At 39.8% G+C, this 25,721-nt stretch overlaps 1 protein-coding gene across 5 annotated transcripts in view; it reads left to right on the top strand.

The window, feature by feature from the left end:
- The window catches only part of MCTP1 (multiple C2 and transmembrane domain containing 1), a 170,493-nt gene that overhangs the window by 30,722 nt on the left and 114,050 nt on the right, over window positions 1-25,721 (top strand). For 2 of the 5 annotated variants that reach the window (XM_033163778.1, XM_033163776.1), the window contains exon 2: window positions 20,152-20,266. In XM_033163778.1, the coding sequence (XP_033019669.1) occupies window positions 20,206-20,266 (61 nt within the window). In that variant the 5' untranslated portion in view covers window positions 20,152-20,205. Of the gene's footprint in view, window positions 1-12,401; window positions 12,592-20,151; window positions 20,267-25,721 lie in introns of those variants that run through there. The other 3 variants (XM_033163775.1, XM_033163777.1, XM_033163780.1) reach the window with 3 other exon arrangements.

The raw sequence follows: 25,721 nt of genomic DNA, 5'->3' as shown, positions 1-25,721 counted from the left end.
ATCACCTAGAGGCCTTTTTATTATTAAATATTGTATAGTCTGGTTAAATAAATAAGATTTAAGCAGAAGATCCTGAGCCCTAAGTGGCCCACAGGATGACCTGCATGGCTTGACTGTTCATGGCAGTAACTGCATGATCAAAAGGTCATGGAAGTGCCCCTTTAGTTAAGGTGTGTTGTTGCAACAACAACAGAAGTTACACCATTTAAGCCTAAAATTCTATATCTTACAAAATGATGCCTGTTGAGCTAATATCTTGAAAATTCATCAAAAGCATCTGCCTGATTAGGTCTTGCTAATGATTAAATTTCAAACTGAGCAAATTACCACAGGTTCAGCAAGTTTAAAAGTGCTAAAAATTGACATGTCAATCTTTCTCATTGCTGTTTATACTGGCTGATATAATATTTATTTCTTTCCCATTTTGGTTGAAACTATTAATGGGTCTCTTCAGGGTCATCAAGGAAAATACACTTTCATTGGTTTGGTGAAGTTCTGAGCTCAAAGTTACTAAGGGCATGTTTGCATTAACATCTCAAAGAGCAGTGAAATGGGTTTCCCATCCCCCCCAGTTTGCTTCACAGGGCTCCCCCCCCCATGCTGTTCAAATAAGCCTGGCATTATTAATGTCAGATGCATTTCTAGTTACAGGTAGGTAGCCATGTTGGTCTGCCATAGTCAAAACAAAATAAAATAAAAAAATCCTTCCAGTAGCACCTTAGAGACCAACTGAGTTTCTTCTTGGTATGAGCTTTTGTGTGCATGCACACTTCTTGCATTTCTGTTTATGTCTTGAGTTTATTGTTTAACGTTCTTTGAAATTTCTGCTTTGCTAGATATGTAAAAACAGAACCTTTTTAAATCCTACCAGTTTCTTTGCTTCACTTCATTTTGTCAGTCTCTGATGTATGATTCACAAGCTGCCTTCTTGCTGAAGCCTTGCAGACTTTATGGTTCTAGCGGTATACTGATTTTTCTCAGTCCCTAATCAATGCTGAACTTCAAGTCAAGTGATTAGTGCCAGTCTTGAGAAAGGAAATAATTTTGCCAATTAAATGTTACAGTTTTGTTTGAGATGGGTATTGTCTAGCCAGAATTAAGAAACAGAATTTCAGAGAAAATATTTGTGGTGCGTGGAGAAATCACCAATGGAATATCCTTAGGAAAACTAGGCTTACTGTGGTTTAGAATTCTTTTTTAGAAAACAAATCCTTCAGTAATTTCCCACACTAACTATGAGTAAAGAAATTAGTAAATGACTAGGTGAAGTTTGTTAACTACCGGTATTTAGTACTGGGTTCTCTTCTCCCTTTGCATGTGGGAAATGTGTTTTATGCAGTTGCTTCCAGTACTTTTATGTGGTTTAAAAAATTATTTCTTATTTACAGTACTTAGACATTGCTTTTCACAGGAGCTCAAATCAGGTAATGTCAAATCAGCAAAGCAGAAACCGCCTTCAACATAATTAAAATGTAATATTGGAAACCAAAGCAAACAATTAATTGTGGCATTTCCAGCTGAGATGTCCAATGCATCATTCCCCTCTGTCTTGTGGGATGATAGTCATTTTTTGCAACCTGATGATGTGGACAGGATAGGTGTAGCTTTGGATCCAACCACGTGCTCTCTGGATCCCTGCCCAACTTAGCTGTGCGACTAGTTGGGTTCTGGGTGTGGTAAGTGGATCACATTGAGAAGGCATTTTGTTTTATTGTTATTAATTTATTAAGTTTGCATACCATCCTTCATTCGAAGATCTCAGGGTGGTTCACAATGTAAAATTACAAAATAAAAACACAACATGCATCATAAAAACAAGAACAAAAAAACCCCATAGCTTTGCCTCCCACAAACACGTTTAAATTGACATAGAATGTTGATCATGGTTCCTGCCATCTTGGAGGAAGCAGCTGTGTGTCTATTCTGTAAAAGCTTTGGATCTGATAGCATGTAACAAGTACTGTCCAGTTGCTAATACTCAATTTTGGGATAAGGTGGTAATGAGGGTCATGGTGGTTCCGCAGAGTCTCCTTTTGGGCTGTAAAGTTTTCATTTTACTTGCTGCATTTGAAGCTCCTTTTCAAGTTGTGCTACCATGTTTACTTTTCAACCTAATTTCCCCCATTTAAAGAGTCAATTAACTCATTTTACATGTTTGTGAAAGTAAGCAATGTGTCTTCCCATACCATAGGTATATGTGGATACAAGCCATTGTGGTTCCCCAAAAGCAAGGAATTATATAGATGGAGAGCAGAGATGGATACTGTTTGAGCATTTTTCTTGTTTTTAACTTGATTTCCAGATGATAAATTTAGGATTACACTTGGGGGGCCCTGTAACAAGGCATAGTAGCAAAGGCAGTTTCTAAAGCATGTTCACTCAGTCCTAGCCGATTGCTAGATGAGTTTAAACCTTAAAAAAAAAACTTTATAAATTGTTATTATTTTATTCATGTTTTTAGATTTAAAACCATTCTTATAGTAGCAGACTCTCCTGAACCTGCAAATAGCACTGGTAACATTTTGCAGCTTTACAGGGATAAATAATAGTTCATGCCTTTTACTTTTTGAAGTTCTTCTACCCATGCCTAGAGCAGTGACACATAAACTGGAATATCTAACTTTTGAAATTTATAATCCTGTAAGAAGTACAGTTTGTTCAATTCTCAACTTGCTGTTTCAGCAGTGACTAAGATAACATTTAGAATTTATTCAGTTTATGACTACTTCTCTCTGATTGTAGGATGTCCAATTCTACAGGAAATTCAACTGGACTAGAACAGGATTCTTTTAATGTCATTGAATCCAAACCATTTAATAAGTTTTGACTAATGTGTGTACCCACCCAAAGTGTAATAAATCACAGAAACATAAATATTTAGTGTGTTTATACACTTATAGGCTTCTAAAGGCTTTAGCCAGCCACCTCTGTTGTATGGGGAGCAGTTGACAGAATCTTTGTCCTTTGCTTTTAGGGCTACATTCTTTCTTTTTAATAATAATAATAACAACAGTTTTTATTAAATATGTTCTTTGTATACAAAAGTACATGCATTGTCTCTCTTTTCAGGTTGTGTTTTCTACAGACCAGTTACATTTCTTATGAAACATAAGTGTTGCATGTAGTATACCAACCACGCCCTAGGCCACCTCCAACCTCTCTCACTTGACAAGGAAATATAACAAGCAAATAGAAAGAGAACCTACCCAAGTGATGTTGACTCTAACCCCCCTCACCCAGAGTAAAAGAATATAAACTTTTAAGGCTACCTTCTGCTGTCAAGCAGGCTGTGAATATAAACACCGGCAGCAAAACTGAGAAGGGAGAGATCATTTCTGTGCACTGCAAAGTGCCTCTTATAGCTGTTCTCGGGGGTGGGGGTGGGGTGGGGTGGAGCTTTCAACAACAAATTTAACAGCTCCAAAGGTTTGACCTGAAGACCAGCATTACACATAACACAGTTAGTAATGCTGTGTTCTCTTGTCTTTTGTGGTGGGTAGGCTTGCAAAGTTCCAGGCAACCTCATTGCCCAGGCACTGATGTAGGAAGGGAATATGGGTACGTGGGTGCATAAATTTTGAGTAAGCAAAGGATTGCATGGCTCTTCTGCTCACTTTGTCTTCACTTTCTGCCATCAAGGTTGTGTCATCAGCATATCTGAGGTTGTTGATATTTCTTCCGGCAATCTTAATTCCGGTTTGGGATTTATCCAGTCCTGCCTTTCACATGATGAATTCTGCATATAAGTTAAACACTCTTTTCCAACAATATAAGAGACGACTCTACACATGGACATCACCAGATGGGCAGCATCGAAATCAGATGATTATATTCTCTGCAGCCAAAGATGGAGAAGCTCTATACACTCAGCAAAAACAAGACCTGGAGCTGACTGTGGCTCAGATCATCAGCTTCTTATAGCAAAATTCCAGCTTAAACTGAAGAAAGTAGGAAAAACCACGGGGCCAGTTAGACACATTCTAAATCAAATCCCTTATGAATACACAGGGGAAGTGAAGAAAAGGTTTAATGATTTAGATTTGGTGGACAGAGTGCCTGAAGAACTATGGATGGAGGCTCGTAACATTATACAGGAGGCAGCAACGAAAACCATCCCAATGAAAAGGAAATGCAAGAAAGCAAAGTGTCTGTCCAATGAAGCCTTACAAATAGCGGGGGAGAGAAGGCAAGCAAAATGCGAGGGAGATAGTGAAAGATACAGGAAATTGAATGCAGATTTCAAAAAAATATATAGCAAGGAGAGACAAGAGGGCCTTCTTAAATGAGGAATACAAAGAAATAGAGGAAAACAACAGAATGGGAAAAACCAGAGATCTTTTTAAGAAAATTGGAGATATGAAAGGAACATTTCATATTCTGATCTAATTTTTGTAATAACAGCAGAAGGACTCCAAACTATGGGTGATTTTATTTTATAGATGATTTTTAAAGGCTAGAGGTAAATTACAATATGCATGCAAAACAAAAGGACCTGCAAGATAGTTTTATTAGCCATTCTAGGAACAAGACTTGAGATTTTACAGCTCTTTCCATTTACAGTACTCACATTTAATGCAATATTCAGTACCTGGAGAGCTGCATCAATAAATCTGTATTTAAGATCTGTCAAGGTTTAACTTAATTGTACACTTCATCTTTTAGTGAAGCTTTTACCTTATCAACTTTGGGCATGCTGCACACACACACACACACACACACACACTATGTTAACTCACTGAGGCCTGTGTATGTTCAGCCCTCTGTATGTTGAGCCTGAGCCTGTTCCCCCCCCCCCCACAGTAATTTCCTTGTGCATGTGGTTGCAACCAATTTAACCATGCAAATCCCCTAAGTTTAAAGCTTTTGTTTCTTAATTACATTAGCAGGCTTTTGACAGCTCAACTGTTTAGAATTTAAATACTCACCGAGTTAAATGGGCTTGACCTTTGACTCAGTTGGGTATAGAATTTCAGCCTTAACCTCAGCCCAGTTATGGTTAAAAGTGAACTGGTTATGCTCACCCACTTCATCATGAGCACCTCAAATTCAAAAAGCAGTGGTTTCCAAGTTACGAACTCACATGCGAGTTAAATACCAATTTTTGTGTAGCAATACAGAGAGCATGGTTCACCAAGGGTACCGGTCCTATCCCTCCCTGCACCCCTCCTGTGGACACACATGCCACCAAGCTTGGTTTTTATTGGTTGATTCATACTGATGAAATAGCAAGATGTTCCTTACCTTGCAGCATCAATTTTAGCTTTATGTTTAAGTTGGAAAACCCTTGTGGTGTGACCATTAATGCATTTACCCCAGCAAGAATCCTAACACAGAATCTTTCTGCCAAGAAATAACCTTTCATAACAATCTATATACAGTGTCTCTGATGTCCTGTTCCCCTCAGTACATATACTGTAGGACAGCTCAGGGTTTTCTTTTGTTTTTGTTTTGTTTTGAACCTTGAAACTGAATGGAAAATTTATATTTGATTAAAAATTTATTAAGGATGTGTGCCGATTTGTTCTTACTGTTAGATACCCTTCTGTGTGAGGACAACATTGTGGCTTTCATCTTGCATCTATAGATAGATCGAAAGGGAAATAAGTTGCATTCAGGCTGAAGTGAAGCCTTTGATGTCACAGGAAGGCTGACGTTCTATTAACAATGAAAAAACAAAACTAAGATTGAGACCTATAGAAGGCAGTTCTTCTAAGGCACTTTCACTCAGCATAAAGATCTATCCCAGTGTTTCCCAAACTTGGGTCTCCAGCTGTTCTTGGACTACAACTCCCATCATCCCTAGCTAGCAGGTGATGGACGATGGAAACTATAGTCCCAAAACAGCTGGAAACAGTTTGGGAAACACTGATCTATCCAAACAAGTTGGATCTCTAGGCAGATGCACACCCTTGAAGTACAGGTGTAAGGAAGCTGTGGTTCTCCATGTACTCGCATCTCAGTTCCCATCATTCCTAACCAACATGGTCAGTAGGCAGAGTTGTAGTTGAGGAACATCTGGATGTCAGCAGGTTCCTCACCAATGCTGTAATAGATCAAGGAGAGTTCAGAACCGGAGCACTTAATATCTCAGGAACACTTGGATCTCTTACCTAACAAGGTGCCACCTCGTTTCATGATCACATTGTCTCTTTTCTTACCTCTCCCTGGCCCTCACTCAATTATGTCTATTTGGGTCATGAGTGGCTAGCTTTCAGCTTGTTCCAGTTAGGACTGTTCAACACAATGTGTGATGTTACAGTGGTTCCAGATTGCATTACAGCTATAGTACAGTAACACTTGCTTAGAAAAGAAATTACCGGTAGTGTAACTATGTGGAGCACTCAAGGCAGGCAACAGTAAAATGCATAGGTCATGAAAAAAGAAACTGGTGGAAGGTTTCTTTTTCCGTTGAGGAGGATCTTTCTGAACCTCTTACCAAATGCATATTAGATGTTGACTGAACAGAAGGGCTGCCACAGAACATCTCAAAACTTAATTGCTAAATTAACAGGAAAAATCGGACAACAAGATGAGGCAATTTTCGACAGGGAATGGAAGAAATTTATGGATTACATAGCAGTAGAGTTGAAATAAATCACAATTGGCATTTGAACTTCTCCAATACATAAACTTTATTGGATCAACAAAGGGGAAACAAGCAAATTAATTATGTATATACATGTCACAAACTCCTTTGTGCGTTAAGTGTAACTTTTCACGTTTTAAGTAAAACAAAGCACTGTAAAACATGAATGAAGACAGCTAAGGAAGATTGGAAGCCATTGTAGATATAGGAAATATGTGTGTAAATAGAAATTAGTGAGAATCTAAAAACAGTAAACATCAAATGTGTAAATGATAAAATGAATGTAAAATACTTGTTCATGTCATACATGTTATGTTGACAAAAATGAAAAATAAATAAAAATTATTGTGAAAAACGATCTCAAAATATGGGCCAATTAAGCAAACTGTTAATGACATTTTACAAACTATAACCAGCACTGTGAATAGCGCCTGGGGATGTATTGGCCACCAGTATAACTGCTATAACCCTGTCACCAGCCACATTCAGCAGCTAGTTTGCAGTGTTCTGAAACAGCTCACATTTCTGAATACTGTTCAAAGGCAGCCTGTTGAACATGAGCACGTTGCACTAATCTGACCCTAATGTAACTAAGGCACATGTTAGTATGGGCAGACCTGACACCTCCAGTAACAAGCATAACTGGCACATCAGCCTCAGCTATGCAGAGATGTTCCCGAGAGCAAATCCATCTAAAATGGGTTGTGCATCTGTTTCCTGAAGTGCCTTCTACTGACCAGAAACATATCTGTATTGTTTGGATTCTGCTTCAGTTTAATTGTTCTCATTCCAGCCCAGTACAGACACAAAGCATGGATTCAGGACATCAGTAGCAAATTTGGATTAAGATGGAAAGGAGAGTTATAGTTTGGTGTCATGTGTATATTAGTAGTACAGAACTCCAGTACTTTGGGCAAGCTCAGACCAGTGGTTTCTTGTACATGTGAAATAGTATTTTAAACCACTAACAGAGAATGGCTTCGTAGGTGGTTATTGGATAAGTGACACACAGGCATTTTGTTTTTAGACAGCCAAGAACTAATCAACATAGCCACATCCTGGACCTCGTCACATAATAGAAAAGCAAAGAGAGTGCATGTTGACATTTTTGATTGAGTATGATAGAAAAATATAATTGTCCCATATGTTGTTCTACTTAAGAGTTTAGAATGAGCCTCACTCACCATTGACAACATACGAAAATGTAAACCAAACAGGGGGCAGGTAATAGGAAATAAGGACAGTTGTGGCATATAAGAGACTCGTCCCAAAATTCTGACTCATGAGTAATTCCCATTGAAATTAGCAATTGCCTTATATGAAGTCTGCTTGCCTGATACGAATTTACCTGGAAAAAAGTTTGAAAATGCTTTATTCAGCCAAAAATTTAGAGCTGAGGCACAATCATGACTATAATTTAGTGCAGAAGTCTTGGGAGTAATTATACTACTGGCAGAATGAACAATGTCTGCAAATGGGGAAATTGTAGGACATAATTTTCTTTTTCCTATTTGAGCAGAGTTTCATTAAAATACAGCATTTTATCAGAAAGAAGGAAGAAATAAACTGAACAATAGATCCTAATGCAAGCTTGGTCCTTATTTTGGAAGCCCAGCTTATTGCAAATGTATGAGTCAAATATTTCTATTCTCCAATTTATTTAAAAATATTAAATATTTTGCAGGAATCTCAGTGCCACAGAAATATTAAAATTGTGTGTAAATTTTTCAGAAAAGTTCAGAAGTATTCAGTGCTAGTCATACTCATTGTACACCAATTAAAATTAGTATGTTCAACTTCAGTTCATTAATTTCAGTGTATCTACTCTGAGTAGAATTTAGTTGGATATAATCCTCAGTTGGCAAACGTAATCTCTTCTTCTTTTAAACAGTCTGCAGGAGTGTAGTTCTTACTTGGGTCCACTTCTGCTGTATTCCATCTTTGGCACACAAAACAGAGAAGTGACTGTTCGGGTTTGAAGCATTCACATAAGTGGCATATTTCCATGTTGCCACAGTCTTGGGCATGTTTCCATGTTGCCACAGTCTTTCTGATTCTCTGTTCTCTTCCTGTCCCCACCCCTTTCTCTTCATACTAGACTCAACTGCCTAATGGCACAACTCGTTCTTGGCTGAAGCAGTTGCCTTAATCATAGATGGAATGTCTTTGTTTCATTTTAAAATGATAAACAGTCTTTTGAGAGAAGATTAAGCACTGAAGCTGATTTATATGATTTACATTGCCCATTTTCATGTCTGTGAAGCCTAACATTTGGGTCATACTTGACTAGATAGTCCATCCTTTTTCTTCTTTCTGATGCAGTAACATAAGACACGCATGTCAAAACAGTGAGCCTTCATCAAGCCACCATTTCTGTCCCATAAATTTGGAGTACTGCAGTGGGGCAGGGTGGATGGAGAAAGTGTATTTCACCAATTGTTCAGGTGACATTAGTTCTGAGTGAGGAGTAGAATTCTAATAATTCAGTTTTGCAAATAATTTAGCTTTTTCAGGATGGAAGTACCACTATAGGAAAAATCATTGGGCCATGTTCAGCTAAATCATTGTGCTAGCAAAAGCTAGTGCAGCTATTCCCAGTAGTGCAGTGGGACTACAGTGCCCTCCCCAAATCCCTCTGGAAGGGATTTGGGTTGGGAGAACCCCTAGAACAGTGGTGGCAAACCTTTTAGAGACTGAGTGCCCAAACTGCAAACCAAAACCCACTTATTTATCGCAAAGTGCCCAGAATTGTTGAGCTTTTTGGGGGAAGCTGCTGACCAAAATTTTGGAGCTTTTTTGGGGGGTCTCACACAAAAGTTGCTTTGCTTTTGGGGGGGTTCCCCCAAGCTGCTGAGCTTTTTTGGGGAGAGAGATAGAACAGAAATAAATGATGAATAATACCTTCACGGGAACTAACGTGCAGCACCGACATCATCGTCTACCAAAGCGCCAAAAAACCCAGCACAATAAGGGTTAAAAAACGAATGCTGTTACACCCAATCAGAAACAGCCACTGACGCAGCAAATTGAAAAACAGACCAATTGCTGAACACAATCTCTGGCTAACAGCAAAAAAAGAAAAAGAAAGAAAGAAAGAAGGAAAGGTTCCGGGTTTTAACAGCAGACGCAAGCTGTAGCCGGGGGGGGGGGGGGAGAGAAAATGGGGAAAAAACAACAACAGCACGGATGGGCCGATGGCGCTCGTGCCAGCAGTGAGGGCTCTGCATGCCAAGTCTGGCACACGTGCCACAGGTTCGCCACCACTGCCCTAGAACCTTGTGCAGGGGAAGGAAAGGGGAAATTGTTCCATCGGGCAAGCAGAAATGTTTGCACTGATGGAACAAAGTCCTCAGAACTATGAATATAAACCACAGAGTTTTTGTTTGGGTGAGTGTTTCAACACCAGAGTTGGATTAAAGTTAGGCTTTTTCAGATTGGTGCATTTCTCTCCCTCCAAAAGATTGCTGTCTCTTCGGCATGTTGCTGTCTAGACTTGCATGCACAAGACAGGGCCTTCTCAACTATGGAAGTCTTTCCCAGCAACACTCCTTCTTTGCAGGCCATTAAGTGAACAGCAGAGGCTCATTTATTTCAGGGGCCTTTTGGGGGGGGGGTATTATTTTGCCCAAAAAGTTTTTTGTAGTATAGTTGAAACATAATGTTAGGCAATTAGTAACAGGAACAGTCTTTATTATGTAGTTACAGAATGGAATTTTGTGTGTGTAGCCAGGTTTTTTTCCCCAGTCAGAACTTATGGGAATTCTCACTGCCATTATAAAAGAACAAGGGAGGTGTTCATGGTGAGTTTTGGCACCTATTTATCTAGAAAAAATAGCATTATGTGTAACTTTTGCTGGTTCAATAAGCAAGCCTCTACAGAAACTCAAGAAGGACAATTTACGGTGGTACCTTGGTTTGCATACATTTTGGATTACAAACACATCAAACGCAGAACTGCATGTCCTGGTTTGCAACCTTTTTTTGGATTGCAACCCCTTTTTGGGGGATTACGAACAAATTGTTTTTGGAGGCCCCATTGCGAAAGCACGCCTTGGGTTACAACCTGTTTTGGTTTACAAACGGACCTCCGGAAAGGATAATGATTGTAAACCAAGGTACCACTGTAGAACTGAAAATTACAGAAACCCTTCTAGTGGTTGTTTTCATCATGGCACCTCACATAACTGGATTCTTAAGGCATTGCTGATTTTAAACAGTAGTATTTAGTATTTTTTCATGGGACGTGGGTGGCGCTATGGGTTAAACCACAGAGCCTAGGGCTTGTCGATCAGAAAGTCGGTGGTTCGAATCCCTGCGATGGGGTGAGCTCCTGTTGCTCGGTCCCTGCTCCTGCCAACCTAGCAGTTCAAAAGCATGTCAAAGTGCAAGTAGATAAATAGGTACCACTCCGGCGGGAAGGTAAACAGCGTTTCTGTGCACTGCTCTGGTTCGCCAGAAGTGGCTTAGTCATGCCAGCCACATGACCCAGAAGCTGTATGCCAGCTCCCTCGGCCAATAAAGCGAGATGAGCGCCGCAACCCCAGAGTCGTCCGCAACTGGACCTAATGGTCAGGGGTCCCTTTACCTTTTATGCTGTTCTAATTATTTTTCATGATAGTTGGGTTTATGACTTTTGTGTTTTTGTATTGTATCATGCGTGCAACTTGTTTATTTTTTGTGTTTTAAATATCTATTTGGAAGGTAGCCAACCTAACAAGTTGGTTTATGAATCTTAAGCATACATGCCCTCTTTTGTACCAAAAGCAGCCTGGTGCACTTTTATCATGTTGTCAATCAACAATTCCGCTGATGCTGTTTTAGAAGACTGAAATCAAGAACTAGCATTGCCTGTAATGGGTGGTCATTCTGTGGAGTGGGTGCCACAAATGGTAGGTGTTGGTCAGTGCATTTTTTCTGGGGGTACTCAAGGGTACAGCACCTTCTCCCCCCCCCCCGAAAATGTTTAAAGTGTAACAACTTCATGCTGAGTACCAGTACCTTTTTATTTTTTATTTTTAAAAGCACTTGCGTTGGTGCAGACATAGGTTTATGCTGACTTAAGAGAGTTCCATGACAGAGGAGCAGAAGTAGGAAGATGTCTGCTTTCACTGTTACCATAGTTAATAGGAATATTACATCCGCACCAGGTCTGAAAGATGGAAAGGTGGAGAAAGCTTTTAATGGAGAAACCTTAGATTGCCTTGCATTCCTCTAATAAGAGATGCATTTGTGAATTTATTTCTGGAATATATATAATTTAACCTTGCTCTTCAACCTTAAAATGGGTAGTTCACACAGTTGTCTTTATCGCTACCATTCTGGTAATTGCAGGTTGGGAACTTAACGCTGCCAGAAAATGGAACACAGATTTGCATAAAACATGCTTATGTTAACTTGGATGTATAGCTGCAAATTTAGAAATCACTGTAATTTAAACAAGTACTGTATTTTTGTCACCATACTGTGGAAGACTAAGGGCCAGGTGACCTGGGGATCTATGTGCCTGTATGGACTACAATCTGGCTGCTATATGTGTTAGTGGTAGGATATACTGTGTCTTGTGACTTCTGCCTGTTGAATATTTATGTGAATATTTATGTGAATATTAACCATTTTGAAAAGAAATATTGTGTTCTTGCCCACTTGTTGAAAACATCCAACAAAACTGGTCGGCATCTCATGTTCAGTGTTTGGAGACGCTAAAAGATGTAGTACAGTGAGATGGGAGATTAGATTCGTGAGTCATATCCTTTTAAAGCTGTGAAGCAACTGTATTCGCACTCTATGGTTTCCTTTTACAGTCCCTCCCAGTGACTGCAGTTCAGAGCAGCAAGCTGTGTGCTAAGAAGTCACTGCTGCTAGATGGAGGCAAACAGTATCGTTGGGGGATAACTCATTTATAGGAGTAATTTTAAGTGTTGATAGATGGATGTTGAAGTCCAAACATCATTGTTTGATTCTCCAAACTGAAAACAGGGAACATGTTGCCATTTGAGAACAATAAGGTAATTTTTCCTTTCCTTCCCTCCTACTTTAATCTGTTGCTAGTGATTCTAACAAGGTTATATTTAGGGATTAATTGGGTACATCTTACATGTTCTTGGTTTTTTTAAAAAAGTAATTATAAAAACAAAAGACCTAAAGGTGCTACATCTGTGGAAAAATTATAACAATTTAAATGTTTTCATAGTTATTAAGTCTCTTAAGAGAACCACGTGAAACCTATTTTCTACTATATACTTTTTAAAAGAGCTTTTCAGTATTACATCTGGCTTCAAATGTATTGATTTAAAAGGTTGTCAGTTAACATTATTTGCACAGAGATGTAAGAGTTCTTGCTGCTATAAAATAGTGATACTTCAAATCGTATCTCATCTGTATTTGCTGAGAGAGTTGAAATCACTAGGATTATTATTATTTAAATGCAACAACAAAAAAGGCTGCAGTCCTATATCGCACTTAGCCTGGAAATAAGCCCTATTGGTGTGTCTTTCTTCTGAATAGACATGTGCAAGATACTGTATATGAAGTTGGTATCAGGTATAGATACTAAGCCTTTTATTGAGCTGATTACTAGCAGTGCTGAAACAAAACAAGCTTCTCAGATGTCTACAGTTTACTTGCAAAATCTAAACATATGCTACTGACTACTTTATAGGCAAGAGGAGAATTTGAGTTTTTTCAAGGTGTATACAAACTTAGCTGCTGGATGTTTTAAAAATATTTTTGCTAGTTTGACTTTCTAATACCGTAGACCTAAGACTACTAAGATTTTTGGTTTTGGAAGATATTAGTAGAATTCAGCTAAGCATGTCTGCAAAAATCACTAGAGCATATAAGTAGGTTTGAAGAAGAGAGGGATGCACACCTTTAATGAAGCTTTATTCTGAAATGTAACAATGACAGAATAATCATACTGATTTTCTAGATGAATCAGATATTCATAGTGAGTTCTACAGTTCTGACTGCTTGCCTTTTAAAAAACCATTGCCAATTAAGATTAATTCAGAACCATTATTTTTTTTAACTTGATAAGTTAACTAGAAGTAGCTATCAGATTGGGGTAATAATTCCGAGACTGTTCTAAACTCAGCTTTGTTTGAGCATTCAGGATTTCTTTATGGCTCTGATGCAGTTAAACACATGCAAAGGATTGTGTATATGGCCAAATTCTGTTTTCTCATGCTGAAGTGTGATTAAAGTATGGGGTGGGTGTGAATTAAACAGCTCATTGCTTTGACAAAGCTCATCAAAAGCTCAGCTGTTCATGTGGATCATGCATCATTGGTTTGGGGCTTGGGTGCCATTGAACTGATAATGTGATATTATCATCTGTAAGAGGATTGCTATGATAACAGCCTCAGTTGCTACATTTTGCACATCTTACTGGCATGGGAACTTCTTGTTGTATATTGTTTTTTTGACCCAAGTCACCCTCATTGAAAAATTATCAAATGAACTATCAAACGATACAACTTGAGCAGGAGCAGAACATGTCAGGAAACAAAAAGTGAGCAACAACAAAGGGAGAAGTAATGTCTTCCCACATACTAGTTTCTAATAAGGATATCCATAGTGAATTTAGGAAATAATTAGTTAAGCTTTATACAATGGGTACTGACTTTGCGTTATAGACCTTTGATCTTCTTCATGTTAGTTGCTGCTAGAATGGAAGTCGCTAGGAAGTGGAGGACAGCAAAGGCTTTAACTTATGAATCTTGGTTTCCACAGCTGTGACACTTTACCATGGCAGAAAGAAGGACTTTTATAATAAACTTAGTGAAGGCTCCAGCAAAGGCAACAGACTATCATACTGTTTGGAATATGTTTGGAATGTATGTTTCAGGATAATCATGCTTCAGTATCCATGTCAGCTGCATTTCTTAAACTTTGGGATTGTGACTGATATTTTCCAGTAAGTGATAACAACTGAAAGAGATATGGATTAAGTGTTATTTTAATTCTCAAGTCTTCCCATTCGAATGGTGTTAGTCCTCCCTGCTCGCCAGTCGTATCTAGGTGAACTCGAGATGGGGGAATGTATGTTACTATTGTTAGTTTCTGCTTATCAATATTGAACTAACGTCTTTTTGTGTGTGCATCATTTACCTATGTATGCTCACTGCATTACCCACCTTGGACAATCGGCAGGTACTTCTACATCTCTACTTAACACTCTGCTCTTATACTTCTAATTAAAACAAGTATTACAAATATTTGATAAAGTGATGCCTCTGAAACTTCTCAGTACTGGGAACACACAACATAGATGAGGATATGATGGAATAGATAGAGGGGTACCTGCAATCTGGGGGCCTAGCATCAATTTTATATTAGCTGCCTTGGTTGTCTGCTTCACAGAAGGGGCAAATGGGGAACAGAAGTTATTAAAACCTGACGAAAAGGGGCTTAATTACTAAAGCCTTCTGTAACTCATTCTGAGCCCCTGGAATAGAATATACCAGGGGTGGAGGATACTTGGTCCTCTAGATGTTTTTGTACCACAACTCTCACCCTCCCTGACCAGATACTGTGTTGGCTATGATTATTCAGGGTTCGGCCACACTTCCACTTGCCTAGAAAGTATAGGTCCAAGAGGTTTCCCACTTGTTGTCTGCTTTATAGGCACAGATCCAAGTGGTTTTTTGTTTGTCCCTGGGAAAACCTACTGTTTACTGCCAAATCGAAACAAATGCCAATCAATGTTTGTTCTGGTTCAGCAGTAAACAGCCAATTTTCCCTAGTTGAAAGTGTTGGGACAAGCAGAAGTGTAGACGAACCCTCACAGTTGGAGTCCAGTAACATCTGAGAGCCACAAATTACTGGCATGCCCCACCCCCCATTTTTCAAACTTCTATCCAGGACTGTGACAGTGTGGCCGAAGTGCAAATGTTGCTGAACTGTTAATGCAAGTTGCATCTATGAGTCAAGTATGGTAAGCGACCGCTTTATGTTGCTGCTATGAGGCCCTAGCAAACAGCACCAGGAAGTGCCATGGCACTGCATGTTTGTCAAGCAGCAGTCCGCAACAGATGTCCAGGCCAGCATGACAATATTATCAGATTGAATGCTCACATTTGTGCTGTAACTGATAAGTCTTTGGTTATGCATCTGTTTCTGATCAGTTGACCCAGCAGAACTGTGCCTCCGGTGAGCTGGAATTTAACTCCACTTCCAGTCAAACTAGGAAGAAAAATAAAATATGGTTTCAGAACCCTATGTAACGTGTGCTGTCCTTGGCTGGCCCTGCAATGTGCTATAGTTTTGCTAAGTGGTTGAACTCATTTTTTATTTTTTTTAAAAAAAGATTCCTGCACCCGAAGGAGTCTCAAAGTGGCTAACATTCTTCTTTCCCTTCCTCCCCTACAACAAACACTCTGTGAGGTGAGTGGGGCTGAGAGACTTCAGAGAAGTGTGACTAGCCCAAGGTCACCCAGCAGCTGCATGTGGAGGAGCGTAGGCACGAACCCGGTTCCCCAGATTACAAGTCTACCACTTTAAACCACTACACAACACTTGCCCACCACTTCCTTCTAGCGTGAGCTGGAAGGACTTGGAGTGTTGTGTTGATGTTATGTACTGAGTTGAATAGGATCCAAACTGCAGCAGTCTGATTGGTCCTAGAACAATAGGATTGAGATTGCAGCAGTCTGACTGGTCCCAGAACAATAGGATTGAGATTGCAGCAATCTGATTGGTCCCAGAACAATAGGATTGAGATTGCAGCAGTCTGATTGGTCTGCAGGAGTCATCCAATCCAGCTCCAGGTGGAAGTGAATCCGCACTCTGATTGGCATACAGGAGTATCCCAGAATTAGCCAATCACGTGGGGCCCATTGTGTAAATAGTGTATATAAAGCAAACGTTTTGGGGGAACTACATTCCTCACTACTATGAGCTGAATAAAGAGCATGAAAATCACACTGGACTCCGAGTATCTTTCAGTTGAATCAACCACTTTCTCTTTCCAGACCCTACTTAATAGTTGCTCTGTCCCTTCTCCACTCCTCACCTAATTATTGTTGAACTTGAATGTGCCCTTAATTGTAATAGACACTGTTTATTCTCTATGATCAAGCACTTTAGATCAGGGATGACTAGCCTGTGGCTCTCTCAACTACCACGAGCCCAGCTAGCATGGCTGGTTATCAGGGATGATGGGAATTATAGTCCAACAACATCTGCAGGACCTAAACTACTTAAGTTGCCTTCCACATCACATGACATAATATAATATAATTATTGCTTGACCAGGATTTTTGAACTGGCCAAATGTTATTTTTGACTGCTCTTTTTTCCCCTTTCTTTTAAAAAAGAGCCCTGCTGACTTGTTCATGCATATTGTGAGGGATGCTGACCATGTGGATAGCCAAGATATGGTTAATGCATCCTTGTTTGAGAGAATAATCCACACTGCCTTGAATGAGTCCCGTGTTCATCATTTTAGTTTGGTACTGTGGTGTGTATAGTTCAAACCTCACACCTTTGGAATAAGTTTTAATTTGAATGTATTTTTGAAATTATATTTTTAATAAGAATTAAAAATTTCAAGAAGTACTTTTATATCATTGAAATGAGTGGGAGGAATAGCATTGCCATGTTTGGAAAAGGATATTGAAAACTGGACCTAGCCAGTCTGTGCCGTAAGTATACATGATAGCTTGTTGGACAGCCTGAACTAAATACAGGAATTCAACGTTTAAACCAATAGAAAATGTGACAAAAAACCTTGGTTATCAATCAAGTGTAGAATTGCTTAATAATCCTTAAAATTCATTTTATAAAAATATATATAATTTATAGCAGGACTATAACAAAATTAAGTTGCTTCTGAATGCGAATTCAGAAATTATATTCAAGTAATCAAAGTAGTCTTATAAACTCTAGTATTGTGAATTTTAAAAAAGATTTTAAATACATTTGTAGCTTCCTGGATCTGAAGACCATGCTAGGTGTGACTTGAGTAATTTGCACATTACACCTAAATTGCTTGACTGGGAGTTAATTATTCTTCTTGGATATTTTGTGCTATCCCTCACTTCCCATCCCAGCCTTAGGCCTAGAACTGGAGAGGGAAGCCAAGGGTTTTGTTCTCACCTTGCTCTATCTTTAGGAAGTTCTGTGTGAGATCAAAATCAGGGCTCCACCCCTTGGAAGAAGGACATTGTCCTGGTAATCACACATTTTGGTTGGCTGCTAAAGCCAGCTAAAGTCCATGTACCCTCCATAAGAGACCTTAAATGGTACAATTAACATTTATATAGAATTTTGGAGTGCTCAGTGTACTTGCTGAAATGGCATTTAAACTTCAGCAGATGTTTCATTGGATTCTTTTTATTGTTGATCTTCTGCAAAACTGCAATATAATGTTGAATATGTCTAATGATATGTTGGCTGTGTACTGTTACTACTTTTGATATGCAATTCTCACAATGCTATGAAACAAACAAGTCAAGACTACCTTATGTCATTTTATATTACAATGTTGTTTCTGATGCCCTCCTATAGTGATAACAACTTGTAAACAATAGCATTTATTACTGCAAGGTACATAGCTAGCAGGCAGTGGGTCAGACATAGGTTTCCTGGCTAGCATGTTGATTGCTGTTGTCACCAAGGCAATCATACTTATATATAATCTTGGCACATCATTTGAAAGCTGCATGGTGAACAGAAATCATAGTTTTAGTACACACAGTATTAAAAAAATTCTACTTGTATCTTGTCTAACCAGATTTTTATAAATATATACATATATAAGTTCAATGAAGTAGTTTTAATTTTAAATGCCATTTTCACCTAATGAGTACTGACTAACTTAATAGCCTGGTCGAGACGTAATGTTAAACTTTGGATTAGTGTTTCTGGTACTGGCCTTGGGTTTGCAAGCTCCCCTCCTCTCCGGCATAGCTGCAAGGAGGAACTGGGAGTGCTTGCTTTAAAATTAAATTGAGTTTTTTTCATGTCCAGTCCAAAGGAACTCTAATTGGTTTAGCCTATGATTGGTGAGCAAGCTGAAGTAATTTTAACCTGGGTTCTTTCCCCTTTGCAAAGTTAGCAGATGAATTAACTTCCTGTGCCGAGTGGTAGTATATCTGACCATGCTTTGTTGTCTCTATATGAAAACTGTGACTGCATTCAGATGTAAACCATACTTTGTTGTTATGGGAAAAAGCTTAGAGGTCTAACTCACACACTTCAATCCTCCCCTCCTCTGGTGCAGCCACAGGAATTTCTTCTTCAGTTTTAGATTAATTGCTGTTGCCTGAACCCTAATATGTGGTTCAGATAACTAGTGGAAACAAACCAGCCTCACAGATTATGTTCTGTGGTTGGCTTCCATTAAACATAGCTAACCACAGCTTTTAAGAGGTTGGGTGACAAAGTACCGGTAAACTTCAGTTACTTTAAAACAGAAGTGAATGATTCTGCACTGGAGAAGAAGGGCGGAGGACATACGTCCAAGCTCAAGACACTCTCTGTGGCTTCTTCATGTAATGTCTAATCAGTGGTTTGGTATAAAACCAAATTAGACCACATTGTATTGGAGCAGCAAACTTAAGGCCAGAGGCTTAGAGTTTTATACTTTTCTGGGTATCTTAATGTGTGCATTAATGTGTGCATTTCCGTACGGAAATGTACGGAAGTGAGAGCTGGACCATCAAGAAGGCTGATCGCCGAAGAATTGATGCTTTTGAATTATGGTGCTGGAGGAGACTCTTGAGAGTCCCATGGACTGCAAGAAGATCAAACCTATCCATTCTCAAAGAAATCAGCCCTGAGTGCTCACTAGAAGGACAGATCCTGAAGTTGAGGCTCCAGTACTTTGGCCACCTCATGAGAAGGGAAGACTCCCTAGAAAAGACCCTGATGTTGGGAAAGATGGAGGGCACAAGGAGAAGGGGACGACAGAGGATGAGATGGTTGGACAGTGTTCTCGAAGCTACTAACATGAGTTTGGCCAAACGGCGAGAGGCCTTGTTTGAAAGCTACAGCTGGTGCAAAATGCTGAAACTAGAGCATTGGTGGGAGCAGTCTATCACCAGCACATAGTGCCAGTGCTTAAAAGTTTGCACTGGCAGCCATACACTATAGGGCCAAGTTAAAGGTTCTCGTATTCATTTACAAGGGTCCATGATACCCTAAGGACTACTCAATGCTTTATATCACTTTCTAGTCATTTCTAGTGGTCCCCCATGGCTCAGACACATGGCTCATATTCATCAGGATGTGTGTGCTCAGTACTGTACAGCTAATTATGTGGCACTCCCTCTTGGTTGAGCTCAGCCAGGCCCTCTTCCTGTTGACCTTCCGGTGCTTGGTGAAGATATATTTTTATTTCAGCAGGCATTTTATGTGAGTTCTGCCTCCCTGATCTTATTTTTCATTTTAACTGACTTTATGGCGTATGAGAAATCCCTTTTGTACACTGCTTAGAAACTGCAGTATTGGTACATAACTTATTAAGATGAATTATAAATAGTTACATGAATACATAACTTCGCAAAATGGCAAATCAGATTAATAACGTTGGGCATCATATATGTATTTCCTTTGTTCTTTAGAGAGTCAATCCTACTGGAAGTAGTAATGCAGAATTGCCTCTGGCTGAACCCGGAATGTATCAGTTGGACATTACATTAAAAAGAGGTCATAATCTAGCAGCTCGTGATCGAAGAGGTAAGAATATGTTGATCAAACACTGTTTTTACATAAAACACTCTGCAGAGGCTGGAAAGGTTAACCTCCCTTGATTAAATTTTATATATTTTTATTTTAATATTTGTGCACTGAACATGCTACGCTTGTAACAATCTCCAGCGGAGAAGCTTTGTTGGTCTGTTGCACCAAAACCAACATAAAGCCTTGTAATATCTTAAAGTGCACCTTAGCCTATGATGAAGCAGCTCCTTATTTATTTATTTCATACAATTTACACTTGAGTGTAAAAAAAATTCCCTCAAAGGAGTTTACAAAAAAGGTAAAACGATAAAACTATCAATTAGAAGAATTAGCAGCAACAATTTACAACTTTCAAAAAGTTAAAATAACAATAGACTACAAACAGATTAAAACTTGCACCAACTGTCTAAATATTTGGGTAGGCTTGTCTAAACTAAAACATTTTTAGCAGGTAGTAAGAAGGCCAGTACTTTGGCCACCTCATGAGAAGAGAAGACTCCCTAGAAAAGACCCTGGTGTTGGGAAAGATGGAGGGCACAAGGAGAAAGGGACGACAGATGATGAGATGGTTGGACAGTGTTCTCGAAGCAACTAGCATGAGTTTGGCCAAACTGCAGGAGGCAGTGAAAGATAGGTGTGCCTGACGTGCTCTGGTCCATGGGGTCACGAAGAGTCGGACACGAATGAACGACTGAACAACAACAACAAAGAAGGCCTGATACTGATAGGCAGGGAATTCCAAAGTGTAGGTGCTGCCACATAGAAAGACTGAGTTCTTGCAAACGTGGAACAGTTATTATTTGGCCCCTGCAACAGTGCCAGTTCCCCACAATTATGTAAAGGCTTCTACTTGCATTCAAACTAATTAGGTTGAATCAAAAGCTCCTTGTTTTCTGACTAATGGAGGGCATTTTTTAATCCAACCTTGTATGTTGAAGGCTCTGTGATGATGGAAACCTTTGGTTATATGAAACAACGAAAAGAAATATAAAGGTTAATAATCAAGATTGCTCCCTGTTGAAATTTAAATATGAACTAAATTTAAATTCTGGAATTCATAGGAAGATTTGATACTGTACTTTCAGATACAGGCTGAATATGTGCTGGGAAGAAGCTAACTCACCACAGAAAATATTAGCCCCTTTTTAGATGGTCCTGAATAGTATTTATTTTGCTGCGTCAATTTATTACTTGAATTTAGGCCAAAAAGCTTAGGCATCCCTGCATTTACCACTTCAGGATTTTTTTACTGTCTTGTTTGCATTTGATTATATATAGTAATATGACTCTTGCATTGCTATCTTACCGGTACTTTGTAATCATCTTTCTTTGGAATAACACCCCCCTTCTGTCTTGACTCTACACCAGCCTGAGCTATCTCTCCCTCCTTCTGCACCTTTTCTTCATTCTCCAATCCTGAGCTATCTCTCCCTCCTCCTGCACCTTTTCTTCATTCTCCGATCCTGCATCTTCTCCTGCCTCTGACTTTCATTTCCTGGCTGTTAAAGGCTCCCCCAGATCACTGATCCCTTCTTCCAAGTCAGACTCCAACTCTGCCTGTCCTGGTGCCCAGTCATCAGCATCCAGTATCCTCAGTGTCTAGCCAGACCCTGATGCCCTGACCCTTGCTTGCTAGCTATTCTGCCACCATTACCACCTGGAGAAAGTTAAAAGTGCTCCGCACCTGGGTGCCTGAAATGTAACTGGAAAGTGATGGAGTGAGGTGGTGTGCCAAGACTGAAAACTTCAAATGCTATTTGCTTAACTCTCCTACTTGGCATTGAGTACCACTGTGAAGTCGGGAAGAAACTGCTGCTTTGAGTCTTACTTCTGGATTTTATTTTGTTAATAACATCTGTCTTGAAACCACAGTAGCCCTCTGAATTGCTATTAAAATGGAAAAGCTATTAATGTTTGTCTCTGTAGCCTTGGATTTTCCGAATGTCACAGGCATGCAAAACATTACTTGTGAATATGTAAAATCTTATGTAAAGAACTCCTTGAACAAAAACAGTAAATCTCCTTTGAGTGGTAGTCAGATAATCCTGGTGCTCTAGGTTTCATTTGCTTCAGAGATAATGATTTGGGCATATAATGAGGAATAATTCAATGTGATAGTCTAGTCATCATAATATTCTTAACACATTCTGAATCACTTTTTATCTGTATTGCAGCAAATAACAAATTACCTCAAACAGATTTATTGCTGACCCTCGTTGTGTGGCACTGAAAGCATTATTTTGTGAATGCTGAAAAGGCAGTGCTTTGCTTTTTTTAATGCGTAATCTCATTACAGGGCCTGCCAGACTGCCTAGTAAATGAAAACACACACACACACACACACATATATTAGCAGTGTTTAGATCTGAGCTCTTTGTCCATGGAGTTTTCTTGGCAGGGATACTGGAGTGGTTTGCCAGTTCCTTCTCCAGGTGGATCACATTTAGTCTAAACTCTCCGCTATGACCTGTCCATCTTGGGTGGCCCTGCATGGCATAGCTCATAGCTTCCCTGAGTTATTCAAGCCCCTTTGCCACGACAAGGCAGTGATCCATGAAGGAGCCTGGAAAAGACCCTGATGTTGGGAAAGATGGAGGGCACAAGGAAAAGGGGACGACAGAGGATGAGATGGTTGGACAGTGTTCTCGAAGCGACTAGCATGAGTTTGGCCAAACTGCGGGAGGCAGTGAAGGATAGGGGTGCCTGGCGTGCTCTGGTCCATGGGGTCACGAAGAGTCGGACACGACTGAACAACAACAACAACAACAACAAAGATCTGAGCTGTGGGACTGAGTGTTAATTGTAAAGTGGTTCCCCACCCCAGCACCAACTCTGTAGGGTAGTCTCATAGCCCTAGGGAACCTAATGCCATCCTTTCTCTTTGCTGCCACCACCAGCGTATGGGTCACCTAGGGACAGGGGTGTGGGACTCCAAGTGTCTTCTCAATAATGCAGGAACAGCCAGCTGAATTTCCAGGTCTCTGGCATGGCAACTCCCACTGCCTCCTTTCCGCTTTCCCAGGCCCTTTAACAATTCGTAGCATGGTACCAGTAGCCTAAGCCATGTGGAGAGTTAACAAGCCTTTGAGCATACTGTATTCAGAAACTGCTATAGCCCATAACTCCAATTCAGCATTTTCTTTAAAAGGAGCATATGGAAAAGGGATGCGGGGCAGGGAATTGCAGGTAGCCAGTTCAGAATTGAAATAAAACACTACACCACGATACCAGTCTAACTAATCCTACACTTAATCCAATCTAACACTGCAGAATTTACACTGTGCTCTTCTCTGGTGCAGGCAGCTTCAAACATCAGTTGCAGGTTGGGAGTTTGAGAGGGACAAAGCAATATGGCTACTATTTTTAAGGATTTATTACCCATATTGGTTTGGACAGGCAGCTGGTTGATTCCTGCCAGACACCAAGTCAGGTAGAAGGGAACTGACACTATTTTAGGAGTGGGGATTGGTAGACCTTCCCCTGAGAGCAGAGGAAGATAAGAGAGATGCTTATCGTGCATGGAAATTACCACCAAATTTCCCCGTCTACCTGCTAAAAAGACTTAATCAATAACCTGCAGATGTGACTTTGCTTACCTATAATGGAAGCTGGATATCCTTCAAATGACAGAGTAGGGTACATCAGAAGTACTTAAGAGGCACTATGATAATTAGCATTGGTGTGAGATGGGTGATGCAGTAGTAATGCTTGGCTAGATGGTTAGAAGACAAAAAGGAAGAAAACATGGATGCATAATGGGCAAAGTTAGCAAACCCTCCTGTTCTCCTGAATCATTTGGCTATATAATAGGATGAAAAAGATACTGAATGGAGGCATTCAGTACTGATACTTAATGTTCTAGGGAGGTGGGTGGGAGAGACAAATACCGTATTGGGAGAGCAAAGTAGACGTAAATAATTGATGATAGGGATGAACTGATTTGCAAACAGTGATTTTGTATGATAAATGATTTCTACAATTGTTGGTTTTGATTTCTTCTTACCCCTCTGGAGTCTCTACTGCGTTTTTTGCCATTACAGAGGTTTGTGCTTCTGCAGTTGTGTCACGTTTTATTACGGTGTGCCTTTGAAGTGGCTTCATGCTTATCCTAGGTGATGTCATTGCAGCGAAATTACTATCCTGCAAGTAGTAGTTTGCTTTGCGATAAGTTAGGATTAAAATATGAACAAGTATCTGGGGACCCATCAATTTCTGTCAGTTGGAACCTGCAGTTTCCCTTCCTATTCCTCTGAACCAATTGCCACTGGAAGTCAGCCCATATAATTGAGAAAATACCTGCATTTTATTCAATGGTTTCTATTTGACAACTTGAAACGATTGCTCTGAGAGTAATAAACCACTGCATATTTGAAGTATAAAAATTGGCATGAAATCTGAGAGCTCAGGTGTATGTTGAAGGAATTGTACCAATCATAAAAATGATGGTGGCACTTAACAAACCTTCAATGAGAAGGTCTTGTAGAAGTTGATAGAGTAAGGTGGAATAATTTTGTTCTTTGAAAACTGAGTTGGATAACGAAGTGATGCATAATGTCAGGTGGCAAATGTGTTATTCTTATTACAGGTTAAGAGCTTATCAAATCAAATCAAACTTTATTCACGTAGCCAACAGGCCATTGCGACTAAAAAATACAGATAAAACAGATAAAAATACTGGAGGAAGACCAGTCAGGTACACAAATATATAAAAATACTGATAAATCATATGAAACCCCCAGGCTAAAAGGCCGTTCAGAGGTGGCCTCGTTCGAGTTATCTGTCAAATTGTGGCCCTTAGTCTCATTGCCCTCTCAATAAATCTGGCGACCTTCTCTGTTGTCTGGATGTTCTGGTCCGCTAACAAATAAAACATTGCGGCCGCTGATGAGCAACCTGGGATGGAAAGTAGGAGGGGAGTAATGATCTCGCTCCTCAGGTCTTTGTACAGGGGGCAGGTCAGAAGAACATGTGACACTGTCTCCAAGTTTCCGTCTCCACATGGGCAGAGTCGTTTCTCCCTGGGGAGTTTCTGATATCGGCCTTCGAGCACGGCAGAGGGTAATACGTCCAATCTTGCCAACGTAAAAGCACGTCTATACTTTGGGATATTTAAATTATGCAGATAAGATGCCGGGGCATCGAAGTGCGAGGGGGGCAGGTGGGCAAACCATGCACAAAATTTCTTTGTTTTGGCCAAGTTGTTTTGCTGCTCGATATCCATCAGGCGCTGATCAATTAAGCTTTTTGCTTTAGAGGGGCCCAACATTAACAAATGCTGAGCATGTAGACCGCATGATAGAAGTTTGAGTCTCACCATTTTGAACCATGCGCTTTCGTGAGCATCCCGTATCACCTGGGGCAAGAGTCCTGTTGGATTTTGGTTTAAGCGGAGCCAATAATTAAGAGTTCTTTTCCAGATCTGTGTTTCCACAGATGGGAGACCAGCTTCAAG

The sequence above is a fragment of the Lacerta agilis genome, chromosome 11 (assembly GCF_009819535.1).
Source record: "Lacerta agilis isolate rLacAgi1 chromosome 11, rLacAgi1.pri, whole genome shotgun sequence".
Classification (NCBI taxonomy): Eukaryota; Metazoa; Chordata; class Lepidosauria; order Squamata; family Lacertidae; genus Lacerta; species Lacerta agilis.
The sequence above is the reverse complement of the archived record's forward strand: the minus strand, read 5'-3'. Positions and strand labels throughout refer to the sequence as shown.